The sequence below is a fragment of the Drosophila kikkawai genome, chromosome X (genome assembly GCF_030179895.1).
Source record: "Drosophila kikkawai strain 14028-0561.14 chromosome X, DkikHiC1v2, whole genome shotgun sequence".
Lineage (NCBI taxonomy): Eukaryota > Metazoa > Arthropoda > Insecta > Diptera > Drosophilidae > Drosophila > Drosophila kikkawai.
The window spans coordinates 26,059,015-26,079,948 of NC_091733.1; the positions used below are offsets into that span (position 1 = coordinate 26,059,015).

Sequence of the window (20,934 nt, forward strand, 5' to 3'; positions counted from 1 at the left end):
CTAAAAGAAAATATATTTAACTAAACGTTTTCTTGCATTATTTACTGCAGATTAATTGGCAGGAGCGTTGCCTGGAGTTGCAATTGGAGCTGCATCGGTCCAAGAACCAGGCGGGTCGTATACGTGATATGCTGCGTGAAAAGGTGAGTACACCTAAGAGGGGGAAAAGTAAAGTAAAAGCAAGGGAAAACCAAAGGAAAGTGTACTGACAAGCAACCCTAAGTTGAGCCTTGGTCGGTCGTCGCTGGGGGTTGCCTGATGATTAGCCCAAATGAGTTAATAAGTAAAAAGCAACGCCACACAAAACATTAATTACTCTAGAGAGTGAGAGAGAGACAGGAGAGTCGGCCACATCTTGTGCTTAATTATGATTTATGAGAGAGCCACGGTTGAAACATTTTTACGACATCCCACGCAATTATCATTCACACACACACACACACAGAGAGAAGCTCGAGTGGACAGGAGCTCCAGAGATAGTGCAGCCACATGTGGCTGGCTGGAAAGCAGGGTAACCTTCATCTCCTTGCCCATTATTAGCCTAATTAAGTCATTAGGCATTTGGCCAAGAGGCTCTGGCTCTATTGATGCAAAAACTATATGAATTATGTATTAGTCAAATGTGGAAACTAACCCCCGCCTGAAAATGTTTCCCCAGTGGTGGTGTTTCGCTTTCATCTGCACATATAGTACAACATGTTGAGCCTGACATAAATTAATTGTGCTTCAATGATTTTTCGGTCCATGAATAATGCATAATGAGGGAGAAGGCAGCTGGGCTGTAAGCGATCTCTCACGTGGATGATAGAGGGGTTAAAGTGCAAAGGGGGGAAGGGAGTGTGTGTGTTAATTTCAAAAGAGGTTTTGATAACTGCAAGGGGTTAAGGATTTTTTAATTATTATTTTTCTTATAAATAAATATAAATAAATGTAATATTTAAGAAAAAAGGAAGCTACATTTTTTATTAATATAAAAATATTATTTTTGTATACTTTCAAGTTCAAAATAAATTTAATTTATATTTATAAAAACACTTTTATAAATAAAAAAAATTACCAGGTTGTAATTTATAGATTTTTACACAAGAAAGGAAGCTGCATTTTTTTTTTATAATTCAAGTTTATTATTTTTATATATGTTCAAATTAAAAATAAAGCAATTTTAAATTTAGTAAGCAGTTTCTAAAAAAAAATCTATTTTTAATTTTAAAAGAGGTTAAACAATTTTAAATTATTATTTTTTAAATTAAAAGGAAGCTATTTTTTTTTAAGAATTTATGATTTTTATATATTTTCAAATTAAAAATAACTCAAATTTAAAACTTAAACACATTTTTTAAAATAAACTCTCTTTTTCCTGCCTAAAATCTGATATATTTGACTTTATTTTAATTGTTTTTCACCCAAAACAACTAAAATAATATATAAAAAAGACACAACAAAGTCTAAAATTTCTGCGAATATTATTGTTATTAAAATTATTGGCATGCCTAGCCAAGCTTTCAATATTTAATTGCCAATTTTCGAGCGCCAGTCACAAAAAGGCAGTAAAAGGTCAACAAACAATAAAAAAAAGTTGAAAATAGAAGGAAAAACAACAACAAAAAATTGCTAAAAAAGAAGAAATGCATAACTCGATGGCTCAAAGTATGCAATGAATATTTTATTTCTGTTTTATGCATTTGCCATTTGGCATTTCGCCTTTGTCGCTGCCGTTTCGTATGAGTTTTGGCCCTCCGCCCCTCTTTCCACCATTTTTGTGACTTTTCCCCGCTTTTCCACACTTTTTCTGCTTTCCCCGGTTGAACTTTTTGCCAGCTGCAATTCAAGTGCATCATAAATTTTAAATTAGTTGCACTAAACTTGAAATGGCCTGGACACAACTGGCTTCCTTCCTTTCGTTCCTTTCCTTTCCGGCCATTAAAAATGCCAAAGCGAACGCCTTTTAATATGCAATATTATTTATAAATTTTTGACTCTTCTCCCCCCTTTCTTTTTCTCTTTCGTTTCATTTGGCAAAAGAAAATCAACAACAACAGTTGCTTTTCGAGGGGAATATTTGATTTTCTGATTTTTTAAAGAAGATTTCTTAATGATTTGGTGTTTAAATAAATTATATTAAAAGTTTTCTTTAAATAAATTATAATAATTATGAAGTAAGAAAGAAAATAGATGACTAGATTTGTGTATATTATTTTTATTATCAGGAAACAAAGTAAAAAATTTCCCTAAATTTAATTAGGAAAGAAAATTCCTAAAGAATAAACTATATTTTTAGTTTTAAAAGTATGAAAAAAAAAGTACAAATATTATTTTTCATATTTTTAAAACTAAAAAAATATCCTATCCTAAAGGACTTTCCTTTCCCTATTTCCCTCTTTGGAAAATCCAACGATTAAAGTGTATTAAAATGTTAACTTTGTGTTGTCATAAAATGCAAATTTTCCAGTCAAGCAAAAATTGTCTTAGTTTCTTTTGGTTTTTGATATCTGTAAAAGTTGAGTGCCAAAGGAAAACCCTGGGAAAACGAGGAAATGCCAGGAACAAGGACAAGAGCAATCAGAAGAGACGTTAAGCTCAGACCACAACATTTTTTGGCTGGACAAGAAAGAAAAACACAGAGAGAGAGAGAGAGAAGGTCCTAGGACCTAGAAGGTCCTTTGGCAACAATGTGCAGGACGTTGAAATTATGGCCAAGCATATTGCAACATTCTTGTTGGACAATAAAATTCAAGTTTATTACCAAAGCCGTTCAAAACCAAGGGCCAAAAAAACGGAAAGCCGAAGTAAACAAATGGAGCAGAGTGAAAGGCCAACAAGAAGGTTCAAGCCACACAGTTGCCAAATTTTTGACTTAACAAATATATTGTAAATCCATACAAGAAAATGAAAAGAACAATATAAACTATTTAATACCCAAAAGTTGTCAAAAAATTCAGCAACTTGTATATTTTTGTGTATATATTTGCTCTCCCATTTAGACCTTAATTAAATCAAATCGTTTTAATTTGGTCAAATTTCGATTTTGTACCGCAAACCGAAAAGAAAATTGCCAAAATATATATGTATATTTAATGTTCTGCCATAAACCGGAATTGTAATTTAATTAAATTTGACCAAAAACCACTTTGATTTTGTAGAACCAAAATGGTATTAAATCATGTGAAAGAACAAACAACACAAATCACTTTAAAACGGGGTTTGAGGCAACTTAATTTGTACATTTTGGCAAGTAAATAGTATTTTCAGCCCAGAATGATGGCAAGTTCATTTCGAAAACCCCTTTTTTGAGAGGCTACTTTGTGGCATTAAGTGGCATCCAATGTCATTTGCTGCTCACTTGGTTATCCCATTTTTGTTTGGGCAATTTCCGGCTGGACTTCCCACTACCCAAAAAGGAGACCTAACTCCGCCGGGTTGTGGCCATAAATCTGCGTGGCCCGCTGGTCATGATTGCACATTGCACATTGGTATGATGGCCGTCAAAGAGCAAACACCGCCCAAAAGTGGCCACATTAGAGTGCCATGCCATCTGCCGTAAGCTTCACTCTGTTTGTCAGAGTTCCTCTTGCTTTCTCTCTCTCTCTCTCTCTTTTTCTTCCTAAAGCCATCTCTTTCTGCGTGTTTGCGAAGCGCGTTAACGCGTTGAAAGCGGCGCTTAGAGGCAAATGACCGTCCCGCCTTGTCATCCATTTCAATTTTCGTTGCAAAACGCAAAATCCCACAAAGCTACAAAGGAAAGCATAACTGAAGAGATCGAAGCAGGGAATACTCTCGATAGTTTTCGATATATTAAAAAAAAAAATAACGATAGATTTATGAATAACTAAAATAATAAAATGAATTGGTGGATAATCTGCTATGGGTAATAACAATACTATTTTATTCAATTGCAAGTACCTTAACCCATTCTATCAATAATTTTGTTTAGTCGATAATTAACCCACTTCGATTATTTTTGTTATCAATTTAAAATTTATTAATTTGCGAAAGAGGTTGAGTAGGCACTTCGATAACATTCTCTAATTAAAAAAGAATTAATAATCGAAGGAAATTTGTGGATGTTTCTACATTCGATAATACATTTTCGATATTTTAGATATTTTCGATATTTTCACTTAGCTGTTTTATTGTAATTGTGCGAAAAATTGATATTTTGACTATACAAAGTTAAAAAACATAAAAATTTAAGAATATTTTTCTGATATTCTTCAATAGGTTCAATATTTTCAAGAACATATTCTATATTTTAAATTTCCGTTTAAAATTTTAGAATATTTTCGATAAATTTTTAAACATAATGTCTGTCGATAATCATATCGCTCTTTTCCTTTCGATATATGGACATCAAACATATCGAAAACATATATTTATTTATGTTTTAATTAAAGTCCAACTTGATGGCAAAGTCAAAAAACCCTGCTTTTGAAATCGCATTCGCAAACGTGAAACGCTGACAAAAGTTTGTTCCCATTGTCGATTAATATGAACACACATGCAGGCAGTTGAAATGCGTACACACAACACACACACCCACACACACCCACACCCACAGAGTTGCAAATATGCGGCATCTGTCAGGATGGTGGCACTTCCTGGCAACAATGAAGCATCCGGCAGATATTCCAGTTGCAGGCCCAGTTTCAGTTTCAGTTTTTGAGGCCCCCATAGGCAGCTATGGCTTTGGCTACACCGGAAAAAATACGAATAATAAAGATTATAATTTAAATTATTATTTAAAATTTTTACTATAGATTTTTATGATTTATTGAAATTTATAAATTTGTTAAAATTAAAATTGTTCTCAATAAAGTAATCCGAAATTTGCCCCAGTGTAGCGAAAAAATAGAACGCCATGAATATAGGTAAGGGTAGGAGAGCAACGGGACAAAGGATTGTCGTCCTTTTCATGCCATTTTCATAGGCATTGCAATTGTTGTACTGTCGTTCCGGGAAATTGAAAATGCTCGCCCTATGCCTGTAAAAGTAAATGCCAATGACTTCGATAATTAATCGATAAGAGGGCTTAGCGGCAGCATTGGAAATCGTTTATGTGTTTTGGTAAACCCAAAAAGGGTAAATTAACCCGCATTTCTCAAAGGGAAACAACTAAAATTGTAAACAAAATGGCAGGAAATTTTTAATTTATTAATTAAAATTTATAGAATAATTACATTTTTTTTAAATGTATTTTTTTATATAAATTTTGGTTTTTATACTATACATATTTTTAGGGAATTTTTAAAGTTGTCCGAAATTCTTATGAGTTTTTTAATTGTGGAACTTTTTGAATGAACAAAAAAATGTTGACAGCAGGAACAGGAGTTCCCCCAGGAGGAGGAGGAGGAGGAGGAGGAGGAGAGAAAGGACTTCGAATGCCTTTGCCTTTTGTGTTTAATTAAAATTTTTTGACAACTTCGTGCCCCGGCATAAATTGGGCATCGATGCGAGGGACGAGGAGGAGAAATGCCCCAAAAGGCAGCTCGACTCGGTAAACTTGTCCAACTATTTGAGCAATTAGAAAAGGAATCCTTTCGGTCTCCTTCCCCCTATAATCCTTCCGCTTGGAATCCTGGCCAGAGCAGCAACCCTTCCTCCTCCGTTTTTCACACAAATTTCTACCCTATAATTAGTGAAAATATTTTCCATAGTTTTTTTTCGCCTTGTGGCACAAAATTTTCCATGTGCTGAGGAGATTCAAATTGTTTCTAAGACACACACACACATGGAGCCTTGATTTTTTTTTCTTTATTTTTTTGGGAAGTGTGTAGGAGAGCCATGACGATGGCCTGCAAAATTAATGGCCATCAGTCGCATAATAAATGAAGCGTTCTTCTCTGCAGAATGGCTCTCTTTAGTCCTGGTTTTGTCCTGGCCACGCCCACTACTTGAATGGGGCGTACTTTTCACAATGGACCAAAAAAGAAAAAAAAAGGGCAGCCGTAAAGGCGAACAAGCACAAGAAAAACGCTTTCTAAAAAAGTTTTATATATTTTTTTGTGATATTCTTTTTTTTTTTTTAGATGTACTCAGTAACTAGGATTGGGCTTGAAGGTTTTAAAGGATTTTGAATTTGGTTGGTTGAAATTTGTGATTATAAAAAAATATATTTTCAAAAGATTGTGAATATTTTTAAGTTTTATTTTATTTTATCTTGTGTTTCAACGGGTTAAAGTCGCTTATGTTTATTTTCTAATATAATAATATATTTTTTTAAAGATAAATATTTAAGCTAAAGTATCAATTTCTGATCTCTTTGTTTATTATTATTATTTATTTATATGTTCTTTATATGTATATATTTTATTTATTTTTATACTTTATTTATTTTTATATTTTATTTATTTTTATATTTTATTTATTTATATATTTTATTTATTTATGTATTTTATTTATTTAAAAAAATATTATTTATTAATATTTGTTNACTTGTTTTTCATTATTAATTTATTATTATTTATTTAAAAAAAAATGTAATATTATTTAAACCACTGGGTATATCATAGTCGTGGCAAGGACTTTCTTCCTAGTTAGGTTTTGTGCTTATTTTTTTGTAGTATTATTATTTTTTTTTTTGTGCTTGCCACGAACAAAAGAGCGAGTGAGTGAGTGGGTGGCGAAAGGGGGGTTATAACAAACTCTGTCGCGACAAACTCATTTTGTGTATGCAGCACACATGTTGGCCACGCTCGTTTATTCATTTGAATTATTCCCAAAAGCGCATTTAATTTTAATTATGCGTGACAATGCCTCATACAGCAAGGCGCCCCTTCACGCTCCCATTGCCGTCAAGATTACAGACGACAAGAGGACTACATAGTAGTGGTGCCTGCCGGTGGGGTGTCCTTTTTTGTCCTGCCTTCTTTTAAAAATGTTCTTGTTTTTGTTCTTAAAAAAAAAAAACATATTTCTGTGTCGATGCCATTTGTTGCAATGCCAGGAATTACATTTTTGCTTGGTTATTTATTTTTTTTTGTATACATTTTTGGTTTCTGTTGGTTGCTAATTCGCAGTCCGCCTAAAAGCAGGCAACACAAAAATCTCTCTGCAATACCAACCGGAAACGGAAGGAGGACAAGCAGACAGAAACAGGAAGTAGTTGGAAAATGGACAGGAATGCCATTTGTGAGCACTTAGAGAATTTATTTATGTAAATCATTACAAATTAAAAAAAGGTAATAAATAAAATTAAGGGAATGTTTTTATATAAAAGCTGATATAGTTTTTTTAGATTTTAATAATGTAAATTAAAAAAATTTATGAATTTTTATTTATATAAAAAAAATATTTTTTGACATGCAAATAATTTATATAATTTTAAATATATTTTTTTAAATAGTTAAATAACATTTTAAATTTATTTCTCATATTTTAAAATTGTACTGTATTTATAAATTTTTAAATTTCATTATTTCTTCTCTCTTCTAAACCCTTTTTTCTAAAATAAATTTAATTTAAGGCCTTAATTTATTTTCACTGCAATTTACATAAACAAAATGTAACTCACACAAATGCAAATCACAAAAAATGTGTGCCGCACAGCAGCAACAACAATAATATTAAAAAAAGTAAAACAAAATAATAACAACAACCGGAAACAATGCAAAAGCACATTGGCATAGACGGAGGGGTAGCCAGGCCTAGGCAGGATACGATTGAGGGCGAGCTCACAAAATCAAATAAATATTTCAGCTCAAAAATATTTGCCAGCATTTTCTCCCCCTCATTCCTTTGAGTAGGTTCCTTGTTCCTTTTTTTATATACAGCAATTTATACATATTTATATATATGTATATGTGTAAGCACACATAAGTCTATATATATGTATATATATGCCAGTATTTGTCCAGCTTTATGTTGAGCAACTGAAAGTGAGTTGTGGCCAAGGGGAAGTTGGCTTATGCCCGACTGTTGACAAGGAAACAGCATAAAAAAAAAGAGAGAAAAAGAAAAGAAAAACAAGAAAAGGAGGCAGCAGCAGCAGCAGCAGCATTTGAATGTAGGACACGAGCCGCCAGCAGCTGGACTACAAAAAATATGGGAAAAGCGGCAGGACGAAGGACGAGCGGCTAAAGACAGTTCCTTGAAAAGTGACCTATCCCTGGGAAATGACAGAAAGCCATGGTAATGCGACCTAAAATGATGCAGAGATAAATAGGAATAGATATATGTATATATCCTTTATTTCTTTAAGAGATAATCAATATGACCATGCATTAAGTTAAGGATTTTTCAAGGATTTTTAGGCTGATAAAGAGAGTGTTTATTTAATTTTGGTTTAAGGCCTTAAATATATATATTTTATGTCGCAAAAACACAAAAAAACAAAGGCAAACCTTATAACTATCTCTCAAATTTCAGCAAGGATATGTGTCCTTAATATTCTTTTTTTTATTTGAATTTTTTTTTAAATTTATTTTCTTTTTAATTTATTTTTTTAAATTAATTTTGTTTTAATTTTAATTTTTAATTTCATTATTTAATTATTTTTTTTATTTTGAAACCTAATTACCTTCCGCTTTTTCTGTCTGCCTTTCTTAGTTATTTTCCTGTTTTTTCCTATTTTTTTGTACTCTCTCTTATTTTTTTTTTGTTACTTCTCTCATTTTTTGATTTTGTTAGAAAACATTGAAAACCACAGCAAAGTTGTGCGTTAAGCTGCTTTTGGCCATGTATTTTAAGCCTTTTATGTTGTAATGTATAACTCTGACTTATACACGAAATGGTAGCGAGCACTCAAAGTAATGCCAAAAAATTATTTTAAGCGGATTGCAACGAGTTGACCAAAGGAGAGGAGGAAAACCCCTAACCTCAGGGCCAAGGATACGCGGCAAAAGTCGCCAAAAAATTTATGAAAAACTACAAAAGGAAATGGGGGGGATATAGAGAAGAGAATAATATATAGTGGGAATAAGAGAGTGGGAATAAGAGAGTAGTAATAGCGAGTGTGGGAGTAGCGAGTGGTAAAAGTTAGTGGGGTTATTTCACATACAGGAAATGGTTTCATAAAGGCACAGAGAGAAAAAGAGCTTATTAAAATAACCTAAATGTAAAGTTTATAAGGTTTAAATTTTAATTTTAAGAAAGTTTTATAATAAAAAAAACAGCGAGTGTTAATAGCGAGTGGGGCTAATCCTGATAAAGAAAAGGGTTTTAGGACACACAGAGAAAAAAGCTGATAAATTAAAAGTAAAGCTAATGGGAATTAAAATTATATTTTAAGAGACGGTTTTAAAAAACGCAATTGATGGAGGCTAGTAAAAGTAGCGAGTAGCAAATGGCGAGTGGGGGAAACAAATAGCTTAGAAAATAATACAAAAAAAGGTTTGAACTTTTATTTTAAGAGAGTTTTATACAAAATTTAGAATAAAATTTAAATGGCTTAATTTTTAAAAAGTTAATATATAAATTTTGAATAAAACAAAGTGAATATTTTTTATAAATATAAAAATTGCTTCTGCCTTTTTCTATTTCACCTTTTAGTTATAAATAATTGTTTTCTCCCCGTGTTTGTATATTTATGTTCTGTGGAGGGGATTAAAAAGGGTATTAGCTCCCCCCTCAGTTATTATTGCTGTTCACAGTTGTTGGGCTTTGGTCAACAATAGCAGAAGTTTACTCTTTGCCACATCTCCTCCGCCTCCGAAAAACAGGCGACAAACATTCACTTAACAATACACCCACTAGGTAAGGGTGTGTGGGCATACCCTTGGGGTATGTTATGTCCAGTGTGTGTAAGCTCATAGCCAGTGATGAAAGCCAAACAATTGCCTGGCTAAGGGGGCTAAAGGCTAAGGTCTGGATGAGGGTGAGGGTGAGGGTAATTTAAAAGGTGTCGCGATGTCGTTTTCAGACTCGATGGATGGGTCACTGGCATCGTCACTCATCGCATTAGTGTTGTGTCTTTCAGTGACTTTTAGTGACTTTCAAGGGACTTGAGTACCCTGTAGTTCACTATAAGCCCAGCTGAGTATACTTTCCTCTTTTCCCATTTATTATATATATTTATTTGTCTGAAATATGTCTTTTTTTTTCTAGCTTTCATGGCTTTTATACTCGGTACTTTTAGGGGGATTTACATTTCTTTTTGTATATATTAATTTATACGGTTAACACTGTATATCATAAGATTATTCTTTTATATAAATTCAGTTTCCTTAAGCTTCGAATTTCAGGTTTAATTTATTATTTTAAAAAGCTTTTTCTTATTGGTTTAGGAATTTAATAAAACAAAAATAAGTGAATTTATTAGTAAATACATACATATTTCCTTTTAAAACATAAATCCAACAAGCTCTAAACCTTAAGTATCCTTTTATATTCTTCAGCTTTTCTTGGCATTTATCTCAATTGAAAATCGTATAAATATTTATTTCCCCCTCCAGGACAATATATTCCTGTGTGTGTGTGTCCTTGTTTCTGGCGAGCCGTTTACATAAATTTATCGAGTTGGCAGGCCTGACATGTTAAGCGTTTTGGCTTAATTGCTCAACAAGTTGGCCTCCTGCTGAGCCCGCTGCCACAAAAAGGAGTGTGTGCGGGGGGGCTAAGTGGGACATGGTCCTAAGCGCAAAATATTTTTGCATTCCATTGGATTGGGATTTCGTGTGAGTGTGTGTGTGTGTGTGTGCGTGTGTTGAGTGTGTATTTTGTGTTTCTGCGTTTCGCCACCTGCCAGGATATTTGCAGGATTGACAGGCAACCTGCGGGCAAGGAAGGGGGGGGGGAAAAAACGTATGCCATTCCATGTGTCAAGTTGAAGTTGATATTTGAACGAGATTGATAAATTTACAAGGACAGAATTTATGCCATTAACTGAATATATATGTATGTATCCTGTGTATGTATATGGCGGAATTCATTAACTTAATTGTTTTATGTGAAGGGTCATCCTCAAAATTGGTATTTGGTTTTAATTAGATTTAATTGAATTTAATTAATTTATATTATATATTCTTATTAAATATTTTGTATTTTATATATTCTTTGTATATATTTTTTTATAAATTTTGTTATACATTTTTTTTGTAATTTTTTTTATATATATATTAATTTTGTATATTTTTTTTATTTATTTTTTATTTATTTTTTATCTATTTTTTATATATTTTTTATTTATTTCTTTTTTTTTTAATATTTTTAAAAAATCGTTACTCGTAAATCATTAAAGTTCCTCGTTAATCGTTACTCGTTACTTCTTACTCGTTCCTATAACTCACCTTTTCTGTTAATTTCTTGTTAAAATGCCTAAATTTGTCCTACTATTAATAAAACGGTTTATCATTTAAGTTTATAATTTTAACTTAAAATTAAATATTAAATTTAAATTTAGAATTTAAGAGAAAAATCATCCCAAAAATCCCAACCCATTTTTCCCTGTGTCCTTTTGCCTAATGCTGTGTTGACAGCCAATCTTGTATTACTTTTTTTTTTTTATCCTGGCACAATTAAAATGCTGGAACTCTCTGATCCCGAGATCCCAAATCCCTGCGATCCTGACAGGACTCAAGGCTGTCTCCCCGTCCCCTTAATTGGCACTCGGCCGCATTTCGCATTCTGTTTCAGCTTTCCCGCCGCGCCGAAAAAAGGTCAGCCGAAAATCAATAGCGACAACTAATGTCCTTACTGGATGCCAGTGCCTCTTCCTGCTCCTCCTCCTGTTCCCGCTCCTGTTCCCGCTCCTGTTCCTGCTCCTGCTCCTCCTCCTGCTCCTCTTCCTACTCCTGTTACAACGCGTCGGGGGTCTTCCGTCTTTGGTTTGATGTTGACATGTTGTCGTCATCATCATCGCTCGCTGACGACGACGACGTTTAATTTAAAATTCAAATGCAAACATGTTTGGCAACGCGAACCGTGAACGAGGAGTAAAGCGCTGTGGGGGAGGAGGGAGGGGGGGTTTTTGGAAGGTAAGGGAAAGCCGGGAAAAGCCGTGCAGTTACCTACTCGGTGGGAGTCATTAAAATTCGCAGGCGGCCAAAACATGTGGCCAACTTGCTTGCCCGGCCGCTCTTTAAGGTTAAGCGACGCGAATTCTCCGACTCTCCCGCACTCTTTTTGTGTGTGTGTCGGCTTTAATGTACACAATCAGAGCAGGAAAGTATGCTACAGGATGCGCCAGGACGATGAGGAAGAAGCAATCAGCAGGCCCGAATCGTATTCACCATGGCAGCGGGCAGTGGGAAAGTCCTCGGAGACACCATAAAAGCCGACAAATAAGGGGAAATTTTGCAATTGAAATTTGTTTTGGGTTTAAGTTTTTAATGGGTTAATTATTTAGCTTTGATTAAGTAAAGGGTTAAAGCGATAAAAAAAAAAGATAAAGGAAATATTTATTCCGTTTGCTATTCAATAATACTATTTTAAATGGAAAGTATTTAAATTTAAATTTAAAAATAAATGGATTATCAATATTATAAACCTATTTATTTAATATATTTTTATTATATATATATTCATAAGTATAAGTATATTCAATATATTAATATTTAATTTTTTGTTGACACCTTAAAAATGTATTTTTTTATATTAATATATTTATATTTATTTTATGATTCTCTTAAATTTTTTTTAAATTAATTTTGTAATTATTTTTCACATCCTTTAATTTACATTTAATATATATATTTTTTTTTAATTTTAAAAAGATATTTATATATTAAAAAGTCCTTAACCTACTTTAAAAAGAGATTTCAAGCTTATTTCCAATACTTTCTTAAAATTTTCTTTGCCTTACTAAGGGTTAAGAGACTTAAAAAAAAGTATCAAACCAAAAAAAAAATCCCTCTCGCAGGACCTTTGCGTTAAACCGTTATTCCCTGAGAAAATTCCCCACAAAAATTCACCACGAAGAACCCAACATGCGGCGGAAGCTCACACACACACATGCGCATTCCCCGACAGCTGTTCGGCAGCATGGCGGTGTGCCTGTGTATGTGCTCCAGTGTGTGTTGCAGTGTAGGTGTGTGTGTGGGTCGGTAAATCACAACCATCGCATGGCACACGGCAATCAGTTTGTCTTTGGCTGCGTAACGCGTTGCGTGCTCCGTGCTCCGGAAAGTCCGGAGTGTCCGTATTTTTCGCCGTATTTTCCGCTGAATTTTCCGCCGTATTTTGTGTTGCACGAAAAGAAGAAGTGATTTTTCCCGGCCAATGTTCGAGAATAATTTTTTTGTATGCATTTTTTTTGTTTGAAACAATTGAAAACGAATTATCAAAAAGTCAGTGAAGTTTGGTGCTGCCAGCGAAATTGTTGCATCCTTTCTACTTCCTCTTGTCGGCGCGCAAATTTATGACCAGATATAATATATACGAATATATTATAAATATATATATATATTTTATATATATTTTATGCTGGGAGAATAACAAAAATGTGGAAAGTAAACATTTACGGGGATGGCGTCTATTTGTCTTTAATTTTTGCCTCAACTCTGGTTTCCCTTTGTTTTTCGAATTTTGTTATAAAATGTGAACACCGCAGGGTAGCAGTTTTCCCAAAGAGTTTTCCCTCCACTCAAAAGTATAGTTTGTTTTTCTTTCAAGAAAATATGCCAAATCTTGAAAAATTTGCATTGAAAAACATTTACAAAATTGCCGTGAAATCAAATTTAGTCGTGTTTTCTCCCTCTCTTTTTATGGAAATTCTTTTCATATTTTCTTGTGGCTGTGCGCGGGTTTTGCTTCAAGAAGTTTTCCACAAATATTTCTTAATGGAAATTTGAAATTTAAAAGAAACCTTTTTATAAAGTTTAAAATAAATTGCTATACCTTTTTTATAAGGTTAAAAAATAAATTAGAAAATCTTTGAATAAAGTTTAAAATAAATTTACAAGTGGAAAATCTTTTTATAAAGTTTTAAATTAAGTTTTAAGTGGAAAACTTAACTTTTGCTGGCCACAATTGTGATTTTTATGAATATCAAGTATACGCCTGTTGGGCCAAGGCATGTTTTTTCAGCATTTAAATTGAATTTTGTTAGAAACTCTCATATTTTTATGGAATTCAATTAAATTTTATGAAATTTCAAAGCACAGAAAATATTTAAAGCAAGCTTTTTAAAAGAAATTTGTAAATAAAATGGGTAAAAACAAAGCAAAATATTTTGCGATTTATAACCTAATCAGAAAGTGAAATTTCCATCTAAGCTAAAATTCCTTTGAATATATTTTATGCCTTGGCCGTTGCCCAGTGAATGTCCTGTGCATCCTGTTATTCTTGACCGCCTGCAAATGATGGTTATTTGGTGTTGGATTTCTGCAAGGCTCTGGCCTTAAATTTCAAGCTCGTGTCATTAATATATGCCTACGTGTGTGTGTGTGTGTGTGTGTGTGTGTGTCGGGGCAATTGCATGGCTCCTTGTCCTGCGTCCTGCGTCCTGCGTCCTGTCTGCCGCACACAGACACAAGCCAGCAAAGGCTGGCTGGTCGTATGTATATTATCTCCAGTGAATTATGGCCTGGCCATATAGATTCCAAAACGGCTTGTCCTTACAAGAACTGCCACAGAGCGTAGCTGGGCCATGTCTGCCACAAGGACCCGTACCAAAAGGACACCCCCAACCTCATTCGGTTAGTGTATGTATCATCATCATCATCATCATCGTGCATTTTGTGTGTGGCACACATTGTTAAATGGACGATACAAAACTTCAGACACCAGTCCGGCACATACACATACAGGCTGCACTGAGGACATGTCCTGCCTGGGCAGGACACTCGGGCAGAAAAAACACCCATTGCCCACATATGGCGACTCTTTAGCTGCTGTTGCTTCTGATCTGTTGCTGTTGCATCGCATTTCTCTCGGCCAGCTTCACTTGAAATCTGATCTCTGCCTGCCTTGTCCTTCGTCCTGTCCCTAAGGTACACTGTGGAAAATATATGAAGCTCTTAAATATATTTTAAATGGGTTTAAATAGATAGTTTCTTAGGCAGTTATGAGAAATTTCAGGCAAAAGTTTTATAGTTTTTCTATTATATATATATTTTTATTATTAATTTTTTTATATATATTTTTTTTATGCTGTATTCTTAATGTTTACCTTCCGCCTCCCCCTTAATGCAGCTTTAACTTATGCCAATGTCTGGCGCATAATCGAAAAAGGTTTAGCCACTAATTAGCCAGCTTCTGGTTCTGGTTCTGACTGCTCCTCCTGTGACTTCACAATCTGTCTCTGCCTTCTCCTTCGATTTTCCACTGCCGGAAAATTTATTGATGGCCGGACAGCATTAGCCAGAGCCCAGGGAGGAGAGGAGGGGTGGCTGAGGGGGGAGGTGTGTGCGTGGCCTGGCGTTGGAAATTGAGTTATTTATGCTCTGGAATTGATTGCTGCTTGTTGTAAATTGCCAACGCGTCCAACGTCTGGCTCAAGTCAAGCGTGTGTGAAGTCCTGCCTGGCTTCCTTATCCTGCCTGGTGGTCGTGATCCTTTTTTTTTTTTTAGTCATTTAAAAGGTTTTTAAATTTTTAAAATAATTTTTATACATTTCCTAACCTTTTGTTACCTGTGTTAGGTATTAAGTATTATTAAATTATTTTATGTTAATGGAAAATTCTTCGACTTAAAAATTTTGTAATAAAGAAATATTAAAATAAGTTTGTTTATTATATTTTTTATAATTAAAATATAAATAAGACTGTGCTTAAAATATTTTATTACGAATAAGCCTAGCTGAAAATATTTTTTAATGAGAAAATATGAATAAGACTTTACCTTAAATATTTTTTTAATAAGAAAATATAACTAAGCTTGCTTAAAATATTTTTTTAAGGGAAAATATGAATAAAGCCTAGCTTCAAATATTTTTAAACGAGAAAATACAAATAAGTCAGCTGAAAATATTTTTAAATGAGAAAATACGAAAAAAATATGTATAAGCTTTTGCTTAAAATATTTTTTAATGAGAAAATATGAATAATGCTTTGCCTAAAATGATTTTTTAATAAGAAAATATAAAAAAACTTAAGCTTAAAATATTTTTAAATGAGAAAATACGAATAAAACCTAGCTTAAAATATTTTTTTAAAGAGAAAATATGTAAAAGCTTTTGCTTAAAATATTTTTTAATGAGAAAATATGATTAGGGCCTTAGGTAAAATATTGTTTTTTAAAGAATTAAATTATTTTTTGATTTATAAAAGTCTCTAGAGAAATACAAACCACTCTTTGTGGAGACAACCTACAGATTTCATTTATTTATGTACTATTTTTTTTTTACACAAATAAAAATCGATTAAAGCATTTGTCCATATAAAAAGAAAAGCTGCCCTTTTTCCCCCTTTTGTCTGCTGTCAGGGAATCAGATTTAATTTATTTATATATATACGCACATATATATATATTTTTTTATATATGTATATTGAACGTTGTGCAATTGGTTTTCCATGCACATTTCCACTTGGATTCGGTTTTCGATTTAGTCCCATCAAATGGCAAATGACAACAATCTGTTTCTGCGGTTAATGTCCTCATCCACAACCAATCCTTAACCCGCTGTTAACCCCCCATTTCTGGTGTCTCCCTGGGGGGTAATTAATCATGTGGGCGCGTCTCCTAAAAGTATGCAGTGGAAATTAAAAAATCTGAAAAAAAAGAACAGGAAATACACGAACATAAATTTGCAAGCCAGACGTAGAGGAGGGTAGTGGAGTAGAGATTGCAACAATTCTTCTCTAAAGTTTGAAGCTTAATGAGCGCCGCGAAATATTATAATATAATGGCCGTCCCGCAAGTGTGACCAAATCGGCAGCAAAAAGGACTCGAAAAGGACAACGAACTGTGGAACCAATGGATGCCAAGCGTGAGGCGGAGTCTCGGCCAGTCTCAGGATCAGGATCAGCACCCAGCTCAGGGTTGAGCACCACCACCAACAGCAGCAGCATGGAGGTCACAGTCAGCACCACCACAACCACCACCATCATTGAGTCCTCCTGCAGCTCGAGCAGCACAATTGTGGAGAATGGTGGCGGCGGTGCTAGTAACAGTCCAGCTGGTGGATCCTCTGGCAGTGCCTCTCCATCCCCGGCCTACATGCAGCAACTGCACCTGCAGCAGCATCATGGCTCTCCGCTGCATCACCTGCAACAGCTGCAGCATCATCATACCGCTCCGCCCTCGCCGCTGGCCGCCGTGCGTGGTGTAGGTGGAGGAGTAGGCGTGGGAGGATCTCCTGCCGCCGCCGCCGCCGCCTGCCTGGCCATTTGCTGCAACTCACCCGGCGGCAGCTCACACTTGGGCCATTTGGGCCATGTGGGTCTGGGTCTGGGCCATCATCAGCTACCGCATCCTTCGCTGTATCCTCTAATGGCGGCCGCTCAGCTGGGCTATGCTGGATCTAGTGGTCCCAGCTCGCTGGTCAACTCACCTGCCTTGGGCAGAAGGAAGCGGTATACCAGCACTTCGTCCAATTGCTCCAGTCAATTCAATAATAACTATGCAGGATTGGATGTGGAATCGCTGGATGATATGTTGAGAAAGGTAAAAGAAGGAGGAATTTTAAAAATAATTAAGGGAGGGGGGGTACCTGAAATACCTAGTGGGTTTTTGAAAACTCTGAAAAAGGTGTTTAAAATTATGCTATAATTATTTATTAGAAATATGGAATTTGGTATGGGCAAATATTTTATGGCATACTTTTAGACTGCTTTTTAAAGGGTTTTTGAAAACCTAAGTGAAAAATAATCATCAATATGATATATTGTTTTATTTTAAACCTAACAATTCACTCTTAAATACTTAGGAACTATTATTTTATATATATTTTATTTTTGTAACCCTAAGAAACTAAGTTTTAATAATAGAAAATTATTTTTTAACTACTGGAGTTTCTAGAAAATGATATTAGGATCAAAAATCACTAAAGTTGTTTTTTAACTGTTATAAAGTAGTCTAAAATGATGCTTAAATATTGTATAACAAATGTATACATAATTTGGTTTTCTCCAAATATTTATTGCATACTTTTAGACAGCTTTTTAAAGGGTTTTGAAAAACCTTAGTGAAAAACAATCTTATTAATTTAAATTTACTTTATTTTAAGCCTAACAATTAAACAAAAAATATATTTTCTAATTAGCAAACTTCCTACAAAATAGTTTTTACTACCTTAAACTTTTATTAGATATTCTCCTTAAAATGTAATCCCTTAAAGTTTTATGCTTCTTAGACTTGAAGCAAATAGGCTTGGACTCCGTTTTGCAAACGAGGAAATCAACGCTTGGCTTGTTTCGTGGCTTGGAGTCCCGCCCCTCTTTAGGCTCCAAGTATTCCTTAACCCCCTATAAACCCACCGCCCACGCTAAACTTTGTGGTTTTCTTGAAGTTTCATTGTTCCGGCCAGTTTTTCAAGGGTTTCCCCGCCGCCTATTTTTCGTTTTTCCTGTCTGTGTCAGTCTCGGTACTTTCTGCCCGTCTGTCTTTCTGCTTTCTTTCATCCTGCCTTCCTTGCTTCCTTGTGTTTGCCCTTGTCTGTTTTGGCTGGTTGTCCGTTTGCTGTCCGTCCGAAGTCCGTCGGTCTGGTCCGCCTGTCGCAAAGCCATAAATCTTGAGCCTAGTCCGCACACAGCGTGTGGTCCTCCTCTAGGAACCTCTCCAGGACTCCTCCTCCCTCCGAAATGTATGCAAAGCTTTTTGCTTGTTTAACATTTTTAAGCCGACTGGTGGAGTATATATATATATATAAAGAGTATATATACATATATGTATATGTAGTGGGGTTTATTTTCTACCCCTCTATAAATAATATGCGACAAGTTTTGCCCCGGCCGCATGCGAACAATTTAAATTGTAATATGCTTGCTGCCCCCAAAACCGAGAAAGAAAATGGCAATAGAAAATGCCAATGCAAATGTGTACAGTACTGTGTGTGCGTGTATTATTTTATTTTATGTGTGTAGAGGCGATAATGAACTCGACACGTGCCAAAAACGGGCCAAGGGGGGGCTTTGAAAAGCGGAAAAATGCAACGCTCTATGCGGTTGCGGTTACCCTCACTCTCCCTCTCTCTCTCTCTCTCTCTCTCTCTCTCTCTGTCTCACCTGCGATTGTCGCATTGCCGTTTGCTGGAAAATCCAGCGGGGGGAAAACTCCACTGCATTGCATTTGTGGCCGCCATAAATGGGGTGAACATTTTCCAAAAACAGGGTGAAAAGGGGAAGGAAGGAAGGACGCTCACCCGATTACTGGTTGGCACAATTCGAGGCGAAGGCGAAGCGCGTGCATAATGGCAATTTGAGTAATGGTGCCAAATATGCGGACAATTTCATTGTTTACCCAAAACAGCCACACAAAATAACGACCTTTGAACTCTTGTTCCTTAAAAAATAATGCAGAAAAGCAAGCTTAAAGAGGTAAAAAGAGGTAAATAAATTGGTAGATAGAGAAAACTTGATAGATCTAGAAGAATTTCTAAAATTATAATGCAATAATAACAGAAATATAAGGATATTGAACTTAAATCTAGAGAAAAAAACGTAAATTAATATTTAAGAAATTATATATAAATATATATAAAAAACAGGACTTTAGTTCTAAGAGAAATCCCTGCAAAACTACATAAATTGCTTCTTCAAAAAGCAAGAAAGCAACAATGAAACTATTACGAAATTAAAGCAACTTCAATTTAAGATTAACCAAGACAGAATCTAACTTAATCAAGCTCTAGCCAGGCTCAAGCAAAACCAAACTCTAACAAAACCAGGCTCTAACAAGGCTCTACAAAAACAAGAAGAAAAAAGGACAAAGAAAAGTGCTAAAGAGCCCCCAGCCCTCAGAATGGTAGGCAAAGCCATCACACAAAGTCAAAGTAAACTTTCAATAGGCAAAAAAAAAAAAATAATAAAAAAAACCAAAACTTAAATCGAATTGGAAGCACAGTCAAAACAACAAACATGGTCGTAGTAAGAGGGCAGAAATCTATACAGAGAACAAGGAAAGGCAGGCCAAGAACTTCTTCTTTTGGTGGTCGCTTTGCACGAGAACAAACTTCTTCAGTTCAAAAACTTTCAAGTGAAACAGACGAAAGATTGCCAAAGATTTTTCGAGGGTACAGTTATGGCTCAAGAAACAGGACAATCGACAGGACAATGCACTTTCTAGTGTGCGTATATATGTGTGTGTGTTTATGTAAGGAGAGCTAACAGTTAACAGAATCCTGGTCTTGATATTGACAAGTACTCAAGCGAATGATTTGACTTGTAAGGAGAGTTATGAGGGGAGTTTTAGTTAAAAGTTGAAGCTAGGGAAATTGAATTTACAAGTTCGTTTGGAGAGAATTATTTAAATTTAAAGATAAATGTAGAAAACACTAATAAGTGTGGCCAGGGTATACTAGAATGCATTAAGAGTGACCTAGAAACCTTATAAATGATGAAAGAATGTTTAATATTACACTATAAATGTATTAAAAGTGTTTAAAATACACTAAAAATTCCTTTAAATATGACTAAAATATACTTAACACGTAAAAATAAAAATTAATTTGTAATAGAGTGACCAAAGGTGAAAAGAAAGCACTTTAAGTGCATTAGGAGTTACCAGATTACACTACAAGTGTCCAAAAAGTGATCAGATTTCCCAATAAACGTATTAACGGTTACAATCTCACATTAAAAATGCTTTAAGAGTGATCAGCTCACACTATAAGTGCTTAAAGTGTGACCAGCATGCTTCCTAATTATATAAAGTGTGACCATTGCTTTAAAAATAATTTCCATGTTGAATTTCGAACTCTCTTTAACGAAATTTCCACACCTTGGTCAGATAAGATAATTCTTTTAACAAATTACCAGATAAAGAAAGTACATAGCTCACCCGCATTTCTACCACCTATCACCCCCTTGTAAGTTTTAATATGTCCTGCTCATGGGGAAAATGAACAGGAAAAGGGAAAGAGGGAGACTCGGAACTGGGAAGTAGGAGGAGTGGGGGATGTGGTGG

The 20,934-nt window shown here is 34.6% G+C and overlaps 1 protein-coding gene across 6 annotated transcripts in view; it reads left to right on the plus strand.

Annotated features, from left to right (window-relative positions):
- Nucleotides 1–20,934, plus strand: part of LOC108080311 (uncharacterized protein CG43867) — a 121,763-nt gene that overhangs the window by 22,353 nt on the left and 78,476 nt on the right. For all 6 annotated transcript variants that reach the window (XR_011445487.1, XM_041775137.2, XM_017174996.3 and 3 more), the window contains exon 3: nt 51–143. Coding sequence is in view for 5 of the 6 variants with exons in the window: in XM_041775137.2 (XP_041631071.1) it covers nt 51–143 (93 nt within the window). In the remaining variant the exon portion in view is untranslated. The remainder of the gene's footprint in view (nt 1–50; nt 144–20,934) is intronic.